Source organism: Lotus japonicus, chromosome 3 (assembly GCF_012489685.1).
Source record: "Lotus japonicus ecotype B-129 chromosome 3, LjGifu_v1.2".
Taxonomy (NCBI): domain Eukaryota; kingdom Viridiplantae; phylum Streptophyta; class Magnoliopsida; order Fabales; family Fabaceae; genus Lotus; species Lotus japonicus.
Window position 1 is genome coordinate 92,219,017 of NC_080043.1, and position 23,626 is coordinate 92,242,642.

A 23,626-nucleotide genomic window follows, 5' to 3' on the forward strand; every position below is an offset into this window, starting at 1 on the left:
GGAAATCGGATTAATTTGGGGGAATTAGAATAAGTTTGGGGGATTAAATTTGGTTAATTAAATTAGGGTTAAAAATAGAAATAAGTTTAATTTTGTTAATTATATGATGTGTAATATTTTTTATTTTTTTTAAATTCCACGTCAACTTCATTTATCCAGCCATCCTACCATTTCAGTGCAAAACGTGTATAGGGCACCATATTTCAAACAGATCTCTGGATTCCGTTTCAGAATAGAAATAGCCATCTGAGCTGGGATTGGAAAAGAGGCGGACGCCGCCAAGCCAAGGCGTCGGAGTCCGAAGGTGCCAGAGACTGAAAACAGCGACTCACAACACTTTTAGTCCAAGAAAACCCAAACAACCCGAGCAATATTTTGTAAGGATTTGGCCCTAAGAAGAAACCTACAAAATATGAATATTGATAAAAATAACGCTTAACTACTTTTTTGGTCCCTATAATTGTAAAAGGAATCATACCTGATTCTTGTAAATTTTTCGCACCAAATTGAGTCCTTCAATTTTTTTTTTAATCCAATTAAGGATAAAGCGTGTTTCTGTCTCATGTGCCTTAATTTTTATCCGGTCAGCTTTTCCACCTGTCTTTTTTTCCATGTCATATAATTAATTGTTATTCCCTTTTTTCCAACTTATATCATCAATTGTACAAAAAAACCCAACCCCCACCCCACAGAAAAACTCAACCCGACCCCCACCCTCAACCCTCCACCAACCTGCAAGCTCAATCTAACCTCAATGATTAAACCCCCAAACCAGCGCTCCAAGACCTAACAACGGCCAAGCCTCCTTCAACCTAGAACCATCAAACAATCCAAATGAACCCATAAGTGCCCAAATCAAGCCATTGGTTAAGAAGAAGAAGAAAGCAAGGAACAGAACCAAAAGTTCCTAGATCGAGCCACTGACAAGCAAAGAAGAACCCAAATCAACCTCTTGAACTCAGGTCGAGACTTCCACGCCTCCATCTCTATCTTTTGTAGTTGGGTTTGTTGGGGGTGTGGTGGATTTATGGGTTTGGTGGTGGCTCTGTTGAAGTCACCACGATCATGGGTAGTGGTTCCGGCCAGCGATGGTGAAGGCTTCAGTTTGGTGTTGGGGAGTGAAAAATGATGGGTTCATGAAGAAGAAAAGGTTATAGAAGGTGAGGGGAGAGGAAGAGGTGGCGGCTGAAGGATTAAAACTGTAAATATTGAATGGAAGTTGACGGAAAACTAAAATTGTAGTAATTAGTAAGTGTGAGGGATATAGTAGGCTAATAGATTTCATGAGGGACCAGAATTGTCAAATCGTGATAAGTGAAGGACCAAAAAGTGTTATTAAGTCTTTGTAATTTTATCAGTATAAGTGATTTAACTTTAGTCTTTCTAAAGTCTAAACAATATATCAATGGTTGGTTGGTTAAAGTGGTACATATCCGATTTCCCTTAGAGTATGTTTAGATTGAGGAAGGGGAGGAGTGGAGTGGAGTGGAGTGGAGTGGAATGAGAGAGAGTTTCACTGTTTGTTTTATAACTATTACATTTTCAATATCAATTTTTTTATGTCATTTATATAGTGCGGATCATTCCGAACTGTGTTTTGGAAGAAGTTTTCTCGCACCTACCCCAACAATAAAAGTCAATCTCTTGAATGGAGCTTGGGCGGCGCGAGAGATCCATTGGTATTTTGTTAGTGAGTGGTGTGGGCAAAGCTAGTCATGTTTTGAAATGCTAGTGAGATAAGTGAAGGGTAATGTGACTTATATAAAGAGGAATTATATTTAGGAGACCTGATCGTGTTATTAGAGGACATATATGATGCAATTGTAGAAACTCCCCCGTCCTGACAACATCAGGGTTCATGTGTTCACTCTCTCATATACCCTCAATGTGTTGTAACTCGTGGTATGCTTTGCCCATGGAAGGGTCGTAACAAGTTATCTAAAACCTTAGCATCTTGTATAGGTACTAGTATATAAGCTCGTGCTATGCACGGTTATGAATGTTTGTGGTATATATGGGTTTTGTATGCCCTAAAATGTAAGATTGTGCATTGTTATGATTGTTTGTGGTTGTGGAAGTTTTATGTAATATGTAATGTTTTGAATTATCTTGGACTAACATCATATTCCCAAATTATGTTTCTGATTTCTGAATTTAACTTTAGAAACGAATTATAATTATAATTATGCTCCATGAGTTATCATCCAATTATTCTGACATGGTTTGGTTGGAAGAGGTTCCAGTTGAGGTTATTGATTTGGTTCATGCTGATGTAATGACTTCTATGCCTATTTTTGCTTAATATAATTGCAGTTTCCATTAAAAAAAGTTCTTGATTGTCTTTTTAAATGAGATGTATTTAATTTAATCCATTTGCAACATAATAAGAATGAGAATAAATTTCTTTGTGGCTTACACTTGTGATTCACGACATAAGATTCGAGAAGGAAAGAGTGCAATGTGACTACACTAGCTCATGGTCCATTCTTTTTCCTTCCAAATCCCAATTAATAAACAAGTTGTTTTTTTCTTTTCCATTTGATAATGGATTCAATGGACTGAATGGAGGTTGTTACTGACACTGTTAAATTAACATGGTGGGATAATCCATATGTACCACACTCATAAAGGACTCTTAAAGTGAAAATATGCTAATTTGAATTCAGTCGATTTTCTATTTAAGGTTTTGTCATCACTTTATTTCATATGGTGTTGGGATACTACTTCTGATGTCTCTTTGTCAATCATATGGTGTCACACATGGATGTACTTGCGCATCAAAAACACATTCATTCATATGCTTTTGATGGATCTTCCTTTTTCTCCTTTCCTCCTTATTGCACCAAGGCTAATTTGTTGAATTGGCGAACATATTGAAGATTGTCGCATTCCTTCTCTGCATTTTGTACCGATAAAAAAAATTTCTTTCTTATTTTATTATTTTCTTGCAGAGCCAAGCTGATTCCAACCGAGTGATTTGAACATTATGAGCAGATGTGCTGACTCCTTTTATAATTATTGTATTTCTTTTGGTTATTGTATTTCTATTTCAAATGATAGAAGGCTTGATTCTATGAACTTGGGGTTGCAGCCAAGCTAGGTCTCTCCCTATAGAGAATAGATGTTTTTGAACTATGATATTCACCGATCGGTTGAGATTTTTCAAGTTGCAAGCGCCTAATTCTGGACCACATTCAATAACAACTTATTCGATCTAATTCTGCTGCCTCTCATCGTCTCATATTAACTCACTTGGAAACAGAAGGATCATTGCTTGTCTCGGCCTTCCTTTTCTGCAGAAGTGAAATGGGGAGAAATTAAGATTTCAGTGCAATTAAGTTGGAATATTATTATTATTTACACATGAGAATGCAAAAACAGTCATTTGAAGTGTTCCCAAGGACAAAAGCCTATCCAGAACTACCTAGTTTTGAATTAAATTTAGTTTGCATAAAATCCGGTTTAGAACTAACCTTTGTTTGGTTTGGCGAATCACTTTTAAAATTTGCATAAAAATTTTCAATTTAAAAGTAGAAACAAAGGGAAAGAGATAAAAAACAAAAATAGTTCAAATAAAAACTCACTTTTTTTTCCAACAATAACAAGTGATTCTATTAGTCTCATGGCAATATATGAGAGTTTTCTTCTAAGTTTTTTCTTTTACTTATTCACAGTCCCAATCTCAATCATCAAATGGTCCATGTTGACAAAGCAAAAACTAAAAATAGTTTGGATAACTAACCATACATGAGTAAGTGTCACAATATGAATGAAAAGAGTAAATACCAATCAGTACTACATGAAGAATAATGTTTTTTTTCAACTGCACATTATCCTATCCTTTGGAAAACAAAGATAGTTTAAAAAACACACCTAATCGGTTGCCTCATGTACATGAGAAACATCCATTTCTAGAAAACTTTTTCCTCAACACTTTGTTCCTTTTCGGTGCAGTTCAAAACCTTTTTAATATTTTTCCTTTCTTGTGCTAGACAGAGACATCTCTCAACAAAGGTTACTGCTTTTACACTTGGTGTATTAATACTACATGATTCATATAGTACAAAGGATGAGAATAATGACATAACATTTGATAGATAGAAACATAAAACATGAATCAAAACGATACAGCCTAATGGCATCAAGATTGGCTGATGGGTATTACTAAGAACTCTCTTTAAAATATTATTCTATCAAAATCTGTCAGGGAAAGATAGCATATCTGAGATGTTGGCATTCTTAAGACACTAATAGTGCCTTACATCTTGGGCTTTTACCACCAGCCATTGCACTTCGAACCAAGTTGGTCACAAATTCTCTCCCACTATCATAGCCCGGACCACATTCTCATCTTTAACACTTGTTTTCATGTCTGTGGGAGTTGAATTCTACAGATACACAGCTTTCTGGTAATTTCTATCACCTCCTCTCCCCCTTTCGATTCTCCCCCATTGAGTTAAATTCATCTTCCGAAGTATAGGAGTATCGATTACGGTGCAAGAATTGCTTTGTCATCCTCTATGCTACTATGACTTTGCCTGCAAGAGTGGTTCAATAAAAATAAATCACCATCAATTTGATGAGAAAAAACCGGACACTATTTTTGCCCTCTATCAATCACATCAATCATCGTATACATGACTTCTTCCTCCTCTCTTTCTACTTAACATCTTTTAACATATGTTGGTTTGGTTTTTCTGGCTTCATCTTCTAAGATTACTTCTCCCTGAGATTATGATTGTGCTATGTCTCTAATACACCTTTGCTTTAATATATAAGCTACTCATAAATCATCTAACCTGGAGTTCATTCAACTTATCACACATCTTATTCTATAGAATAGTACAAATATTTAATTTTACTTCAAATATGATCACGTCTTAAAGTTGAGAAGACAACCATTTTAAGTGAATTAGTTGATTCTTCTGTTAATTAACGGGTCGATTTTTGTGTTCATTATCCATGTCCAAACTATATGGTAATTATTATGGGTTTGGTACTAATACCTTGGAGTGTCACATTAGCATTGGTTGATTTGTACTCAGCTCTGGTAAAAAAAAATGCCGCATCCGTCAACCAGGAATACCGTTGATTATCATTGTCAGAATTTCAAGAAAAGCTCACCAGACTTGTCTTCAATCCGTTATTGTGAATAGATTCAGAAGACATAAACAACAGATCAGTATACAGTTCATTTTTTCACCCAGCAAGAACCTATATGAAAAACTAATTATGTTCACCCTAAGTGGCAAACAGGAGATATTCTGTTAGCTCTGTATCTGAGATTGCAGCATTTCTTTCCTCAAAGCTCCAGCCATTTCTTCGTTCCCTTGTCTAATATACCCATCAATAAAAGCGCCATATATTTCAGAATGAGGTCGAAACCCTTTTCCCACCATATCTGCCTGAAGCTTCAATGCTTCTTCCATCCTCCCCTCAAAACATAACCCCTTTATCAAGGCCTCATAACTCTTTTCCAAGGGATGTAAATCAAATTTACCAACACCATGCTTTAAAAACTCCAGAGCTTCCTGAACCTTTCCCTTATCACAAAGTAACACAATCAACATGTCAAGCGTTGAAGCATCAGGCCTGAAATCCCTCCTAGACATATCCTTATAAACAAGAACAGCCGAATCAACATCCCTAACATTACAATACCCCCTGACAAGATGCTCATAAGTTGAAGCTGTACCTTCAATACCAGACAATCCCATTTCTCTGAAAAATTCTTCACCTCTTCCAACCTCTCCAACCTTACAAAACCCACCAATCATGGTATTATAACTAACTACATCCGGCTCAATTTTCTCCTCTCTCATTTCTTCCCACAACTTCTCAGCATCCTCCATCCTCCCATGTTCACAAAGAGCAGCCATCAACACACTATAGCTATAAGCATTGCGATCACACTCCATTTCACCCATTTCATGCCAAATTTCCTCTACCTTCTCCACTAAACCATCCTGATAACAGCACAGCATCAATGCATTATAAGTATGCACATTAGGGATCACTCTAAAACCAGAACCCCTTTTCAAAATCTCCATTTTTTCCTCGTCTAACCGGAAAAACTCCCGGTAAATCGCGTACCCTGCATCCACCCCTCGACTTTTACAAACCCTAGAAATCAGAGAATTCAACGTGCTAACTTTGGGGCTAATCCCGCGTGAGAGTAACATTCTCACAATTTCAATCGAAGGCGAAACACTCTTCTTCGATTCCAAACATGCTTCGATCAACAAATCGAACACGAACGGAGCAGAGTCACACTCTCGGTAGGTTTTGACAAGCGTCTCAAAGAGTTTCAAAGGAGGGGAATCGGAACAACGGTGTTCGTCGTCGTCGGGAGCGCGGAGGGCGGTGCGGATGGCGTCGGAGGCGTGTGATTTCAGGCGGCCACGTGCGAGGAGGTGGATGATGGTGGAGTAAGAGGCGAGGTTGTGGCGGCAGAGGGATTCCGATTTGGTCCATTGGAAGAAGCTCAGAGCGAGGTGGGGTTTGTTCTTGAGGTGGAGGGCGATTTCGGAAAACTCATCGGGGTTGATGCCGTCGGAGCACGCTGATCGGAGATAGCCCCAACGGGACTTGGAACGTTGATTGGTGAGGATGGAAACTGCGGTTGTTACCACCACGCTTTGGTGATTTTGGGAGCATGAAGAGGAGAAGAAGAAGAGGGATAAGGGTTTGGGATTGAGAATTTGGGGTAATTGTTTAACTAGTTGAGCTTGAATCGCCATTGACAAATCACACCATAGCTTGTGAATCTGTTTTGTCTGGTTTGGGGGGAAAAACAAATTTTTAGGGTAAAATTTGTCTGCAATTGATGCCAATTTAGTTTTTTCAGTTAAAGTAGGGATGGCAGAGAAGCCCGAACCCATGGGCACCCGACCCGACCCGACCCGATTTCTTGGGTGAAAACCCGAGTTAAATGGGTTCGGGTTCGGGTTCGGGTTTTACCCGATCACTTTCGGGTTCGGGTTTGGGTTTGGCCAAACCCGCACCCGAACCCTACCCGAACCCGGATCTGTATAAGTGAAACCTAAGTATTCTGCTTGTGCAATACAATATATGCAGCATCTTGCATATTAATTTAACAGTAACATGGCAATTACAATGTTACATTACATAATATAGCTCTCTTCACAGTCTTTTTCAGGTCGGGTTTCCGAGTTCAACTGTTTGTTTGAGGTTGTGTGCGGGTGTGGGTACGGGTCGGGTGAACCCGAAACCCAATGGGTTCGGGTGTGGGTTTAAGTTCACCACCCATTTCGGGTTCGGGTGCGGGTGCGGGTGTGGGTTTTTGATTTCGGGTTTGGGTTTGGGTTTGGCAAAACCCGCACCCTACCCGACCCATTGCCATCCCTAAGTTAAAGTACACTTTTGAAATACAATAAAATGTGATATGGTCTCATGTAAAATTGGTCATTTTGCTAATAATTATGAGAAAAAGTTTGATGCACCGACGGTGTAAAGTTTTTTTACACCGTCAACCAATCAGATTTCAAGGATGTGAGAAAATCTCTCTTTTCATTTAATTTATTTAATTGACATGTCACATCCTTAAAATCTGATTGGTTGACGGTGTAAAAAAACTTTACACCGTCGGTGCATCAAAATTAAACTCAATAATTATTGTAGGTAATCATGTGTTACGTAATGAAAGATTCATTAACACAAGTGCGAACCGACCTTAGTGTTCATTTCGAGGTAAAATTTGTACTAAATTTTTTTATGGATTATGATGAAAGTTCGTTCATGTTATAATAACCTAACAAGCAGTTTGATTGTTTGGATTTACGTTAGCAAGTAGATTCTAGGGTGAAATTAGATCATGTTTAAATTTCTGTGAACATATGTGCAAACTGACATTAACACTTATTTTGACGAAAAAAGTAAACAAAACTTTTTTTGTGGACACTCTATTCACATCTCAATGTTCAAACTTACACTTTGGTGTGCCTAGATTGATGTTAGCATGACTTAAAAGTACTTTTGATATAAATTCATAACTCATGAATTAAGAATGTGAATTTTGGTAAATGTAATGGAAATTCAAATAGGCACTTAGTTATAGTGCAGCTGCTAAAGATGGTTTAGTTTGTATTTTGTAAGACAAAGAGAGGGAAGTTGGAAGAATAATTTGATTCTTGACAAGGATAAAACAAAGATCAGCACTGATGAGGGAGACCACAAAAGAGAATACATTAAACTTTCACTTTAACTAATGTCATGCACTCTATAATTGCTGCAGCAGAAGAAGAATTGAACAAAGTGTGCAAACCGATGACTCATTGAAGATTCCTCATGTTTGTTTGTGTTAAAAGAAACAAAAAGAAAAATGGTCAAAAAATTAAAGAATAAATGGAGGGATAAAAGTAGTATCTGGTCATCTTATTGTTCAACTAGGTTGCTTAATTCTTCTGACATTTGTCATTCCAAGAAGCATTATAATTGAGAAATGGTATAGCATTAGCATAGGTTCTCCACAATCACTTATTTCAGCCACTATGAAACATGAAACATTATCACATTGCAGTCATTTTGCATCTTCTGGTTGATGCCCTTATGAATTGATGATGGTAAATGCTTTGCTAAGAAAATCTCATGATTCCAAAAGGTCCAACTTGTCATGTAATATATAAAGTAGGCTTAATCCTCAAATTAGTCCCTGTCTTTGTGTCGCCGTCTGAACCAGGTCCCTAACCGGAAAAATTTGTGAAATAAATCCCTATCTTTGAAAAACGTATGGAGTCAGTCCTCGCCGGAGCTCAGAGCTCCGACGAGTGATGATGTAGCACGCTGACTGTGTAAATGAAGCCTATGTGGAATTTTAAAAATAAAATAAAAAAATAAACACATCATAAATTTTAATTTAATTAACAAAAATATAACTAATTAATAAATATAATCCTAAATCAATTCCCCAAACTAATCCTAAATTATCTTCATTTTCATCTTCATAGAAATCATCTTCATCTTCACCATGTCCTTCATCTTAATCTCATCACCATCTCCATCTAATACAGAACCAATGGGGAAAACAGAATTAGTACAGCAGGGTAGAAGAATAGCTTAAGATAGGTACAGGGGATTGTACAAAATTCAAAATCACCAGAATCAATCCTGCACACTGCACACGTCCTCGTTCATCTTTCAAGAGATCAAAATTGTATTTCATGATAGCCCTTGAACCATATATTCGCACCACCATATCAGTAGCCAAAATCAATCACCAAGGCCCATCAAAACCCCAACCCAGATTTGGTCCGGAATAAAGCAGAGATCCGAGAAGGCAAACGATGATGGCGGTGAAGCAAGGTTCATGAAGAAGACGGTGAGAGGAGGATCGATTGCTGCCATATAAGATCAGTGTTGAAGCCTGATCTGGGTTGAGGCAAGAAACCCCAACGAAGGGGAAACCACGAAACCATCTGGGTCGCAGATCTGGAAGGGCAAGGCTCTTGGATGGAAGCCCAGGGTTTGGTTCACCCTTTCATCACCCCCAAATTGAGTTCGATTGAAACTGAGTTCGATTGTTGTTGTTGGGTTAGATTGCATTGCATGTCCATGAGGAAGTTGAGATGAGAGGATCTGAATGAGGGGAGAGGCTTCTGGAAAAAATTTGGGGATGAGTTTCTGGAGTGAGAACATTCCAGATCGATTTTTCTGGGAAAAAAATTTGTTGTTTTTTTTTGGTACAAAAAATTTGTTGTTTTTAATTATAGTTAATGAGTTTTTGTTTTTTTAACTTTAATAAATTTATGGTGAAATTGGATTTTTAAATTAATTTTAGGTTTTTAAATTAATTTATTTTCCTGATTTGTAATTTTTTATTTTTATTTTAAACATCCATATAAGCATACTTAACCCAGTCAGCGTGCCATTTCATCACTCGCCGGAGTTCCGGGCTCCGGCGAGGAGTCGCTCCATACGTTTTCCAATGATGAGGACCTTTTGCACAAATTTTTCCGGTGAGGGACTTAGATCAGACGGTGACACAAAGACAGGGATCAATTTGAGGATTAAGCCTATAAAGTATAATGTCTATCTAAGAATCAGTTCCTCAGGCTTCATCATTGGTCATTGACTCATTGACAATCTTGGTGAAGATACAAATGGATAAGAGGTTAAATCAGGGTAGAATTTATTTCCTAAAGCCAATGGACCTAAAAATTAGAACTTAGAAGGTAAGAAACTACTAATTATGCTAAGGACTTTATTCCCTTGCTCCTCCATTGTTTCAAAAGCTTTCAGCAGGGAGGATGTGTGCACGTATTCTCTATCATCCTTAGCTTTCAATTAGACAAATCCAATTAAACATGTAGATCCAAAGCCCTACATTCTTTTTGTATTTTTAGACACTTTGATTTATTCCCACCTAATTTTCTCTTCCATCTCATTTTCACTTATTTTATATTTCTATATTCTTATTTTCTTAACATATCACTCATTATATCTCTCTTTATCTCTCACTTAGCTTGTTTAAGATTGATGTTTGCATGAAGTTTTATCCGGTTAAAAACTGAGAATAAAATGATGAAGTTATCTATACATCATCAGGACACTAATAATGTTAAAGACTTAAATTCATTTCAACTCAACTTCAAAGATGCTTAGTTCTTATTCGGTATTGAAATTCCTAGATTGCAATGTTATCTTAAAATTCCTAGATTTCAGCATAATCTTCATTGATACATGCATTTTGTTCTTGTAATTTTTTTTGTTTGTAGCACATTTATCCTCGGTTGAGGTAATCATATTTGAGCTGTGAAAGACTACTACGGGCGACAAAATTCTCTCTTACCAAGTATTTAACCACGATACATCCACATTTATACTAATTTCTAAATTTCAAGACCTATAGCTTAAGATATAACAAGCTCACGCTAGATTTGGTAATATTTCTAAATTTCAAGACCTATAACAAGATATAACAAGCTCAAGACTAATTACATTCTCCGATTTCCACACACCTCATTTCTAAAAATAACCCCTGCAAAAATTCTGTGATATAACTCTGTTATTCCCCTGCATTTTCTATTTGCTTGTTCTGCATGATTTGCAGTAATATGATAACCAATTAACCATAAATCAATTCCTAATTTCATGTACAAAAGATGAAAACTTGTGCTGATGGAAGCAATCTATCATGTTAAGAACATCACCTAAAGTAAATTAAAAGAAACAATGGTATATATTCTCTTGTGGGGGCATTTCCCAATATGCCTTATGTCTGGCTCTTTTCCTTCACGTTGACGTGGTGATTCTCCCATGAACTCTCTATTACCATCATCACCACCATCTCAGGAGGAGGTATAATTCCTTTCCAATCGCTTCAACCATAAGCCAAAACAATCCCAAACCACTGTAATTGCCCTTCAAGCCAACACAAATCCACATCACACGCCCTCCATTTATAAATACAATTACCCTTAGACAGCAAAATGCACATTCTCATCAGAAGGACACAACATACAGAAGAACCATGAAATACAGTGAGATATCACACTTCAGCCACCCCCAACACAAGCTCAGATTTGAGCACAATGCATTCCCCTTCAAATGTGATGGCTGCAAAGAAATCGGCATAGGATCGCGTTACAAATGCAGCATATGTGACTATGATCTTCACATGCAATGTGCCATACCTTCCCCTACTCTGGTCCACCCCTTCTACACCAAATGCTCCTTCCAATTCATGTCTTCCCCCCCAGGTAACTAGGGACCAAGCCTGGTGTATTAAATGAGTACGTACTCAGATCAATGAGTTGGTTACTAATTTTCAAATTCAAATTTATTCTCTTATCTTTTTTATATTTTCTGTTATTCTGCACTATTTATACTCATGTAATCTTCAAGTATTTTAATAAGACAAATTTATGTCTTTTCTATTCACCTCCAACTGAAAAAAAATTCCTTTATAGGAGTAGTATTCAATTGTTATAGATGTTATTTTAGTATTTTTTTAGTGACTCCTCTGATTAAGCATTGTTAATTTTACTTAATGTGTTAAATTTTCGCTGCCCAGGTAACATCCCACGTTACTGCAACGCGTGCGAGAAGGACGTGAACGGCTTTGTCTACCACTGCAAGTCCTGCGGGTTCGACCTCCACCCGTGTTGCGCGAAGCTGCCAATGGTGCTTGATGATGGTGAGGTGAAGCTGTACTTGTACCGGAAAGTGAGCTCACCGTGTCATCGGTGTGGGAGGAAAGGGCGGAGCTGGAGTTACAGGTCGAAGTGCAAGAGCTATAATCTGCATGTGGCGTGTGTGAGGGAGATGGTGGTGGAGAATTGGGACCATGTGTATGTTGCAGGAGGAAAAGGGAGGAATAAAGTGGTGGAGACTAGTGTTCCTGGACTAAAAAATACTCTGTATGCAGCACATAACAGCAGAAGAAGTAAGGGGAAGGTGAAGAAGTGCTGTGAGATTGCAGGGTTGGCTGTGCAGTTTGTGATATCTGCAGTGTTGGGTGATCCTACTGCTCTCATTGCAGGTGTTGTTGGGTCATTGATGTCGTGAGCTTGATGTGCAGAGACAGAGTGCTTTGAGTAATGGTATCAACGAGTATCCAAACATAAAATTTAGTGGTTTAAGGACTGTACTTGAGACATGTGATGGGTTTATGTAACTCTTTAGTTCCACTTCCGGGATGTTCATATCTACTTTTAATTCTTCCAAAGTCACTTCTCCAGTTCTCCTCCTTAATAAAAACTGCTTCTTGTAGAGAATTACTTCTCTCCCAAACATGAATAGGCCAAATGCTCGGTGGTACAATTTATATGGAGACAAACACCAACGAACATATTTGATTGGTCAATATGTAACATGTAGCAATGCTCAATAAATAGTATTTGGAACTTTTTTTTTTTGAAGCAGTATTTGGAACTTGAAAAAATATAATTAGTTTAAAAGAAGGGGTTGTCTAAATAACCCTAGTTAAAAATTGGGTTAAATCACTCTTTAATGAGGTGTTCCAATAATATTGTAACACTTGTCTTTATGAATTCCAACTCATTTCGTTAATTTTTTTATTGTTCTATTTTCATAATATTCATTTTAATAAATAACTTATTTACACAATAAACCAATAAATTAGGATAATAACACATGTATTCTTTTCTCAAAAAAAAAACTAAGAACCCAAATCCCCAGTTTCTTCCATGTCTGCTTTAATTTTATGTTTCGTTCACATGACAGGCAAAAAATTCACATAGATCTTATAGACTTTAATTTGGTGTTTTTATTGCTTAAACGGTTAAACCATATATGATGAATATTGATAGTGATCGAAATTTGTCTTAAATCTCTTGATCTTCCATACCTGGGTTTATCAATATTTTTCCACTGTATAATTGTCTGACAATTAGTAATACTTAACATTACAATCTATTTGATGCCTTCCCATGAAATAAACAGACAATTGATGAGAAATGTTTGTTCAACATATATCAATTTACTTTTTTTCTCACAAGTGAACAAAGCAGATCCAGAAAATGGAAGAAATTGGGGTTAGCGGATTAGGGTTCTTAGTTTTTTTTTTTTAGAGAAAAGGATGCATATGTTATTATCCAAATTTATTGGTTTAATGTGTAAATAGGTTATTTATTAAAATGAATATTATGAAAATAGAAAAATAATGAAATGAGTTGGAATTTATAAAGACATGTGTTATAATATTATTGGAACATCTCATTAAAGGGTGATTTAACCCAATTTTTAACTATGGTTATTTAGACAACCCCTAAAAATTAAAAATGTAAAACAGGGATGACATTAAGAAAAAGATAACCCTAATTAAAAAAAAGACATGGAAAAAGATTAAACCAAATCATAATAAATATTTAAGTTTTTTTGCAAAAATATTGTTTAGTTTAAAGGGATGGTCGAATGGAGTGTGATAAAAGTGGAGTGTGATACAATTTCGTGTTTGACACGTTAGGGGTTCGAGTTCACACTCATTCTCTTAGGAGATGTATTTGCAAATATAGTTAAGTGTTATTCCAATCCAATTAAAAAAAAGTGCTTTGACTAAAAGAATACTTAAAAGATAATAATAGAATCTTAAATCTTTGAATTGAAAAAAAAAAAATAGAGTGAAGAAAAATAGAAAATGAAACTTATAAATAGTAGTGTGTATGCAATCGGATTGGAGAAAGACATGTGGGATTATTATTGTGTTTTTTTTTCTTAACCTTATAAGGTGAAAATGTGAAAACATATAAAGGGAAGTGATGTTAGGTCCCGCATACTAACACATATAATATCATGGGTTCCAAAATAGTGGGTTTGAGAAAGTGGGTGACCAGCCACGGGACCACCAAGTCTCCTCTTGGCTCCTCCTCTGCCTCCACTGCCAACTACAATCAGACAACACTCATCCTAGAGCACCCCTTTGACAAGAGGAGAAGAGATATAGGTTGTTTAATATGCTATAAATAAAAGAAAAAGAGAGTGAAAAAAGTGAGTGAAAAAATGACCTAACTTATTTTTTCCTTGGTTTAATTAATTACAGAATGAAAAAAGAGAAATTAAATTATTTCGTTACTCATACAGGTGATAAAGAAAAATTTATAGTAATATTAAGCTCATGTGTTTCCTGGCCGGAGATCATGGGACAGAACAGATGCGTGTTGCACCTGCAGCCATTATAGACCCAACATACTACTAATAAAACTGCTTCATTTTTGAAATTGAAATTGAAAACTACTAGAAATAAGAACGATCCCTATATTTGACATGAGTCTTGATTCTCAACAGACCAAACAGGCCCTAACATATTGTCATTTTCAGTTTTCACACTCAAACCCACTATTTTGGACCTTTTTTCAGGCCTTGGTTTCGTGGCTCACAAACTCCGCAATATCCAACGCGGATAGTGATCTTAAAAAAAATGTAGTCCAATACCAAAAATATAAAATAAAATTTGTTGCTTGCCATGAAGTTTTCTTTAGTATTACAAATAACTTTACGAAAAAAATTAATCAAATAGAAGTATTTATTTATCTGTCTCCGATAGTTAGCTCAAGTGGTAAGAGTTAAGGGACTTAAGAATTGAGTGAGATGAATGATGAAAGTGTCGGGATTCGAATGTGGAAAGTTAACGTATGGAAAGTTAACATATGATTCGGGATTGGATCCACATCATGGAACATACAAATGTGGAACAGAAAACTTGACGTAAAGCTGCTTGCAAAGTAATGTGAAAATAAATTAAGTAAGAGCCGCGAAAATTCAAGGTTGCTTCCTGGATTGGACCCTTATGCACCGCCACGCTTCAATCTTGTTGAACTTTTTGTTTTTGTTTTGGGGGCCATACCAACAACTACAACCTGCTCTTTACACTGTTCTTCTGAAAACGAAATTAACCATTTTCGTGAACTTTTAGAACTCTTTCTCTGTTGGCCTCACATTTACGTATGTATTTGAATTGGACAAAAAGAAAAATATTAATAATTTCACTTGAATGCAACATAAACCAACAATCTTATATTTTTTTATAATTTTTCAGCAAGGAAAAAGGAGAAAGAAGAGTGATGTTGTTTTACTTCTTCGCCTTCTATGACAAATATATGCTACGTTTGGTTGCCATGATTTCATGGTTTGCCATTTGTAAAAGGAACAGAAACCTGTGTCTAGGGATCTACAGCAGAAGAATTTAGGATACCACAAACAAAATGGATCGTCACCACTCTTCAGTCGAATTCTCTAGAGCTTCTCTCATGCAAAATCTAAACCATTATTTTTCATTTTGAAAGGCTAAAATTACTTAATTTTTTTTTTAAATATATATGCTCCTGTAAAATAAGTTCAATTGGATTTGATTCTCCAATATTTTTAACTTCCAATCCCAATGTTAATGAAATAGTTGGGCTAATTAGTCATCATTGTATATTTTTGTTGGGTTTAAACCGCCGCTAACATATTTTATGGATGATAAAAATCTCACTAATACACAATAAGCGCTACAAAATGTACAACATAGACTAATTTCACGTGTTTCATTAATACGTTAGAGGCTAAAAGGTATAAATGTTTTTGGAGAGACAAAATCCAATTCCTTTATGTTTTACACAAACTAAAAATATATTTAACTGATATGTTTTTAGGTTTAAATATGTTTTTTCCCCTATAATATATGGGTCCTTTGATTTTATTCCCTACATTTCAAAACTTGGCAAATGACTTTTCAACTTTTTAAGATAAGGTCATTTTAGTCTAGTCTCCGTTTCAAAAAACATGACTAGGCAAACAATTCTCCATATAAAGAAGTTGGGGTAAGATTATGAGAACTTTGTACTCTTGACGGAGGAAAAAATGGAAAAGAGTACTAAGGCCTGTTTGTTTGTAGTTTTTAAAACAGTTTTCAGTTTTTAAAACTGAAAATCTGTTTCTTACGACATGTTTTCAAAAATTGTTTTTGAAAATAGTTATAATTTTCAGTTTTTTTAAAAAAAAATCAAAACAGCTAAAAGATGTTTTCAGTTTCACTTTTTATTTTTCAGATATCAGCTTTCTGAATGTTGGAAAACATGTTATTCAAACTGTTTTCTTCCTCTGAAAACAGTTTTTAAAAATTGTTTCTAAAAACTGTTTTAAAAACTGAAAATTAAAACTGCAATCAAACATGCCTAAGTTATGAATCTATCGATATTGCGTAAAATGCATCTCAAGAATATTAAGTTTGAACTTGTTACAAAAATACAACAAATTTGATATATTCACACCAGAGGAGGATCCAGACCTTATATATCAGTGTGACTAAACATAAAATAAATTATAGACTAAAATATGTTGAAAATATTTTTTTTCGAAAAAAGATAAATATTATTGATTAAACCATGAGAGAAAATTTCTCTTGGAAATAGAAGAGTTTACAGTCCAAGAAAGACTAGTCTTACAACGAAATATAACAAAAGAAACAAAGTGAAAATAACAATAATGTAAAGAAACATGAACAATAAAACAGGGAAAATACAATAGGAAGACAATAATCTATACTACACTAATGGTGGAGGCCGAAAAATAGGAGGTGCATGAAGGAGGTTTTTCTTTTGTCATATTTCTTTTGGTACTTCTTTGTCAAGCATATAAATTAAAAAAAAAAAAAAACTAGCACCTAGCCTTAAAGTGGGTCCGCCCATGATTCACACACCAATGTCTCTTCATTATATCTTCACTCACTTTTTCTTCTTATCTCTTTCTCATTTTTAATATAATATTATCTATCATATCATTCATTTCGATATGATCTCTTTATATCTCTCATATGGCTGTAGGTAGGTGGACTAAGTGAAAACCCATTTTTTACAAAAAAAAAAAATAATTAAATCCATGTCACTTATTATTTTATAGGAGCAACTATGCACTCAATATTTTAAGAGTAGAGTGCATAATATGGCATATTGTTAAAAATCTAAAACCCTGCCGAGGTAATTGCCCTCATGCCACAAGAAGACTCTTTCGGTATGTAAGTGTCGTTAGCCAGCCATCTAGCATGTAAGACTCGTCCTTTAAAAGTTAGCTCAAGAAGACTCGTCTAGGGGACATAAGAGATTGAGAGGGTAAAGAGTGAATGGTCCATGGTTCGAACCCTGATGATGTCTAATTTACTAACATTACTAACATCTAACATTTGACTATTTGATGATTTTTTTGAAATTAATCAAGTATCTTGATAATTGATAATCATAATTGATCTTTTACTTCACCTTCAACACACTAAACACACACTAAACAGTATGAGATTAGCTAATGTAGTTTTTTCAGCTCTTTAAAATGAACCACTGTTAAGAAAAAGCTCAGCTCCAGGTTTATTTTAGACTATTATTTGGTGAATGTGTTCTTAAAAAGGAAGGAACCGGGAATGCAGAAAAGTCAATATTTTAATTCCTTCTAGTCACATTACGTCGTTGCATTCGTTTTTCACATTAAAATGAAACAAAAAGTCTCCTTGACTCATACACGTACTTGATTGCTTTTCTTTGGCTATAAATACACGCCCCAATTCCCTCACCATCCTAAAAATCCATTCAAAACTCACAATTTCTGCATCTTTTCATACTTTGACTCACCTTAATTCCCCCTCCATCACACAAAGACTAGTAAACAAACACAGAACAGAACAATCATCCATATGGGTATTTGTGCATCAACTCAATATGCAGGCAAAGGTGGAAACCATGGTATGCAATCCACTGTGAACATAGTTCACTTCGATGGAAAGCTGCAACAACTGAAGGAGCCTGTGAAAGCATGGCATGTTCTGTCTCAGAACCCAAACCACTTCCTCTGCAGCTCAGAATCTATGTATGTTGGCTCACCAATGACCCCTGTGGTTCCAAATGAAGAGCTTCAATTGAACCATATCTATTTTCTTGTTCCACGTTCCAAATCCCGTTTGCCACTTTCTCTGGAGGATTTGTGCGCACTAGCCATTAAGGCTAATGCAGCTCTTGCTCATTCCTCCTCTGTCTTTGAACCTTCCTCCTCTGTTCCTCAGATAAATTTCAAAACACACCCTGTTCATTCAAACGTTTCTCTGGGATATTCCCATTGAAATTTGAACTGTTTCGAGCTTGATGCATGTATATTAATCCACCATGTAAAAGCTCCTCGATGATGTCGAAGTCAAGCTCTATTTTTGTAAAAGAAATTAGCCTTCGGTGTTAAAGGGTTTTAAATTGTAGTTGCAACAAATACGAGTTGAAGCGGCTGCAATTGTGGTCATGATGGCAATGCGGAAACTCCAAACGCTTTAAGTTTAAGTTGCGGCCGTGATGCAGACCCCAATTTAAAACAGTTGTAGATTGACATGAGCAAAGGAATTAGGGGAATGGAGACCAGATTCATGCTATGGAGTACACAACATTGTAGAAGTACTAGCAAAACTTGATTTGTACTCTATAGCCTAAGTTATTGAGCATTTCTGCCAAATAATTTTTTCATTTTTTAAATGATTATGTTTCAGTTGCTTATTGACCAAGTTTATATAACTAGCAACGATTATGTCTGTCCGTATTTATCTTGATATCACTGAGCAGTCGTATGTTAGCACTTTGCAGTCTGTAAAAGTGTTTCAACGATGATTAGATTCACGGTGACTTAATGGGATAATCTAAACTTTGGAATCAACATGAATATTCTCAAAATAATTCAAATAAATGGAGGAGTTAAAATGTAAAGAATATGGGTGCTTAATCAAACAACCAACAGTTGTGGAATTTATAATTTTATATACTCAATGATCTCTAGTTCTCCAATGAATAGTGTTTGGGAGACACCATTTTAAGTAGTTGTTTTTTACCATTATAAAGTGAAAGTTAATTTGTTTTTCTCCTTTCCACTTTGAACGCGTTAAAAGTGATAGTAACTTCCTAATCATCATCGGAGAAGTAAATGATAGATATAATATATATGATGTGATGTGATATGAAAATAGAAAAAGAAAAGAAAAGTCAAGTGTATGCGATAAGTCGTTATTGTTGGAGTAATTATAAATTGAGATTACTTTCTAATAGGCACTTGGGTAGAGGTAGTAGTCTAGAAAGAGGTGAAAAAACTTCTATACTTAAAAAAAATTAGTATCTCATACTAAGGTAACGTCATAGGAATCAGATCTTACCTTAGGTAGTAGAATTGAAGGACTATTTATTATGACTTTCTTACCTTAGGTAGAAGAAGGACTCTTCATTTATATGACTATCTATAGGTGACTTACATGCAGGTGGCTGAAAGATTTATGCCAACTTACACTTGACTTCTATCCCTCAAGCATGTCTTGAAATGTTTGATGCGAGCATTGCGACAGTGATTAGATGCGTGTTTATGAAAGTTGTCATTTGTGATTTGTTGAAGGAATATTTGAGCGAGTTGTTGTTTCGAATGGAGGAGAGTTGAGGCCATAATCCTGACAACATAGGGTCTACCCAATGGTGGTGACGTGAATCATACGGCTAGTTAGGGTTTGACTTAGGAACTACTGCCCTTAGGTATGCAATGGGTCACTCCATTTCTTCACTTGTGAGTTGTGACCTTGTGTTCTTAAATAAAGAAGTTAGAACTATCCAATCCTCTACTTGGTTCATAAATGTGCTCTTCACGACTGAAGTGATCGTGAAGATGTGTTCTTCATGAAGTGTGATAAAAGCTGTCAAATCAAACTAGTCTCGAGTGGGTCAACAAATTTTTGTTCCAGTAGTTTTTTAATGACTTTTGAGAGCATTTTGTTTAGTTTTGTTGGAAAGTAAACGTATCAAGCTTCAAATCCATCTTCTGAATGAGTTAAAACTAGTTTCAATTATAATATAAACCTTTTGTCTGCATAAATAGCATGTTGATCTAATACTTGTTAGATAAGTGTCTTTTATATACAAAAGCCAACACTAAGATTTAAAATGATAAAAGTTTTAGATTCAGATTCCTCACTAATCAGTACTAGTCTCAATCAGAAATCAGACCTGGTTTTAGATCACTGGCACGCTGATTGGTTTCTGGCAGCATAGCCTTGTTCAATATTCTGAACTTAGTGGTTAGAAGTTAGATGAATTATCATAACAATTGACAAGCTATATGTTGATGCATAATAGGCTTGCCCAAATGGTAGCTTCTGTTGTTCTGCTACTTGTGATTTTACATGATATATTTTGTCATGATATTCTAGATGAAGAAAAGCTTGATTATGCAGCAAAACAATTTATATTTGGACAAATCTCCATATAGGTTGCTGCAGTTTTGCACATACATCACATGAAAAGTAGAAAATATTTATAAAAAGATAGAAAAATACATCGATTGGCACTGTTTTTTCCAATTTACTCATTTACTGAAAAGGAGGGAAGATAGATATTCGAAACAAACATATAGCAAATGAGAAGGAGTAATATTCTCTTACACTTTTGTCAATGTGAAACTGTCCATTCAGCTATTGAAAAATAAAAGGATAGTCACAGCCACTCACACAAACATCAAATTTAAAGTATAAAATTCAACACAAATAGACTCAGATAGTGGAAAACCTCCAGAAAAGCAATGTGAAAAGGCAGAAACTATGCATGAAGAAGCTCGGAAACTTGAAGGATACTTCTTAAACTGGAACCATCTGCATCATGTCAAGTTCAGCCAACAGTGGAATAGTGCTTTCTTGAATTTCCTGCATTAACTATTTTGTCCCAAGTCACCCTATAATGCTAAAATGTTCACATATATGGAATACAGTGAAATGGTAAACATTTTTCTGGCACTCGAACTTGCTTATGTATAAGATTTGTGATAGAGTAGACTGAACTTTTCCTGAGGGGACCATGAAAGCAAATGGTTCTCAAAAATCAAAATAGTATTAGTTAGGCACTTGCCTTCAATCCACCATGTCTAAATTTCAGCATACATATCTATTATATATTATTACTAACATAGATAGCATTCATCAACTGAGAGATGCAAGGAAACAACAGGGCAAAATCCAATATGTTATTATGAGTGACAAGGGTATCCAACATCTTAAAGCAAGCATTGTAAACTAACCTTCGCCTCCATTATCCTTTCAACAAGGAGAAACCAAGCTTTCAATGTAATTATTGGCACAGCAAGCAATATTTGTACCTTGTAATTTATTGTCTTTCTGGGTATAGAGAACTGCTCGACATTGGAACAAACCCCGTTTTGACAACAGGATATAGCCCTTCTCAGACAAGTACATTGCAAAACAGGGCCAGCTTAAAATACTGTCAATGATACTTTCATAGCCAGTAGTAATTTTAAACAACTGAGTCCAAGAATTGTGCACTCCAAACTCTTTCATTTGCCAAATCGCAAAATGAGATTTCTTGTTAGTGTGACAAAAACATAGGCAACCTTCCAAAACCCCAAGATTTGGCCTAAAATCGGGGATTTCATATCTGCGTCGAGCACTATAAGGCAATGACAGTTGTGCATTGTTTTCTTTCCCCAAATCAAACGAAAAAATTAAGTATGGATCAGGGTTTATTTCTTCAGTAGCACTGTACATCTGTACTATATCTGGTAGAAATGCTAACCAATTAAGAGTGTTGCTCACATTAACTGCATTACTAATAGGGATTAGGGTCTGTGTATGACGAGGAAAATGGAAAACTGAAATACGTCTCCAACAAGTATCACCATTGTTGTAAACATTCACAGTTGTCCAACAGCGAAATGAGGCCACCACCGCCACTACTTTGTAGGTGTCACTTGAACAATCATAACCAAACCCTAACCGTAAATTATCGGTTTTGGAGAAATCTAGCGGGGGCGGGCGAATGTTGAGACATTGACCTAATAGCTGGGTTCCATAAACGGATCCGAACGAAGATTTTTTCTCTTTCCGTTTCCGACAAACAAATCAACCCGTTGAAGGTTCCACAGAAGTCGTACCCATCAGGGACACGAATTGGAGTTGCTGCAATGGCTGAACGGTTTTTCAGTGAGCGGAAGTGGGCGGCGAAATCTGCGTTTCTTGTGGAATACGATCGGTGAAGGTGGAGTTTGATGAATTGGGAACCGGAGATGAAAGAGTTCCATGACTTTGACACAGACTTGAATCGCACTAGAGATTTCACCGGAAGAAAAGATAAGATTTCTTCAACGAGTTCTTCAGGGAGAACCGGTGGCGGTTTCATGTTGCCGCCGGCGGGCGGGGATAATATAATAGTACTAGTAGGGTTAGGTTATGCTTCTATTCTAATTGATTCAGTGAAACGGTAAACATATATAAATCTTCCTTTTTATATCGGAAAGCAAAACATGATCCTTTTTTTTTTACTGTTTTTCCTTATTTTAGGGAAATAATGAATAAAATAAAAATAAGGAAATAATACCAACAAAAAACGTAATAGTCTGTTCTTGTTGGAGAAAATATTTTGTTTTTATATTGTATTATACTTTTAATTATAAATTTTATCTTCATTCACTTTTTATTTTTCTGCTTTAAATATTTCTATGGAGTATAATGAAATAGTATAAATATTTTTTTAAATGGGAAAGCAAAACATAATCTTTTTTTTGTTTTTACTTATTTTAGAAAAATATTTGGAGATAAAAAATAAAAAGCAATTTATATATAAAAATTTTAACTTCTCCCTCAAAAGATCAGAAACTCTATAAATGTTTCTTAGACATTCAATAGCTTTCAAGATTAATCTATCTTTTTTGTTTTTCTAAGTTATCATGACTACTAGAGGGATTTGTCTTTGAGCATTTTGCATAAATATGTACCTAATATACAAAAAAAATTTACGAGCTCTTTTAATTAGTATGTGTTAAATCAAAACTAATTTTTCCCAAGAGCTTGGAATAAAGACAATTTATTATTTCTAATTCATGTTTATTGAATATAGACACTAATAGTATTAGTAATATGAAAAATCTACCAAAAGATTAAGAATAAAAATGAGTGTCAGAGACCCACCCCCATTTATCCCCTTAAAAAGCCAAAAACCCCGTAGAACCATTAGAATTTGTATGCTTCCCCTGTTTTCTCTATTTCCATTGTTTCCCCTGTTTTCTCTGTTTCCATTGTCCCACTGACACACAAAGCAGTAACACGCAGAAAAGCATATGGGTACATGTTCATCCTCTCAATTCACCCCCAAAGGTGGAAACTCTA

The 23,626-nt window shown here is 35.6% G+C and overlaps 3 protein-coding genes across 3 annotated transcripts; 2 read left to right on the forward strand and 1 right to left on the reverse strand.

Moving 5' to 3' along the window:
* Positions 1–4,001: 4,001 nt before the first annotated feature.
* LOC130747430 (pentatricopeptide repeat-containing protein At2g15980) lies at positions 4,002–6,824 on the reverse strand. The gene is made up of 2 exons (XM_057600369.1): positions 5,007–6,824; positions 4,002–4,538 (listed from the first exon to the last, which is right to left on the reverse strand). Exon 1 carries the CDS (start codon positions 6,738–6,740, stop codon positions 5,268–5,270), a length of 1,473 nt encoding a protein of 490 aa, XP_057456352.1. The 5' UTR covers positions 6,741–6,824; the 3' UTR covers positions 4,002–4,538; positions 5,007–5,267.
* A 4,256-nt stretch (positions 6,825–11,080) lies between these two features.
* On the forward strand, positions 11,081–12,879 carry LOC130743030 (protein VACUOLELESS GAMETOPHYTES). The gene is made up of 2 exons (XM_057595135.1): positions 11,081–11,717; positions 12,032–12,879. Exons 1-2 carry the CDS (start codon positions 11,489–11,491, stop codon positions 12,523–12,525), a joined length of 723 nt encoding a protein of 240 aa, XP_057451118.1. The 5' UTR covers positions 11,081–11,488; the 3' UTR covers positions 12,526–12,879.
* Positions 12,880–18,007: 5,128 nt separating this feature from the next.
* LOC130747431 (uncharacterized) lies at positions 18,008–19,015 on the forward strand. The gene has a single exon (XM_057600370.1). It carries the CDS (start codon positions 18,140–18,142, stop codon positions 18,560–18,562), a length of 423 nt encoding a protein of 140 aa, XP_057456353.1. The 5' UTR covers positions 18,008–18,139; the 3' UTR covers positions 18,563–19,015.
* Positions 19,016–23,626: the final 4,611 nt, after the last annotated feature.

What these genes read in the sequence shown, in the direction of transcription:
- LOC130747430 (XM_057600369.1), bottom strand. Translation starts at nt 6,740, where the DNA reads ATGGCGATTCAAGCTCAACTAGTTAAACAATTACCCCAAATTCTCAAT.
- LOC130743030 (XM_057595135.1), top strand. Translation starts at nt 11,489, where the DNA reads ATGAAATACAGTGAGATATCACACTTCAGCCACCCCCAACACAAGCTC. An exon ending in ATTCATGTCTTCCCCCCCAG is followed by an intron (nt 11,718 to 12,031) that starts GTAACTAGGGAC and finishes TTCGCTGCCCAG; the next exon opens with GTAACATCCCACGTTACTGC.
- LOC130747431 (XM_057600370.1), top strand. Translation starts at nt 18,140, where the DNA reads ATGGGTATTTGTGCATCAACTCAATATGCAGGCAAAGGTGGAAACCAT.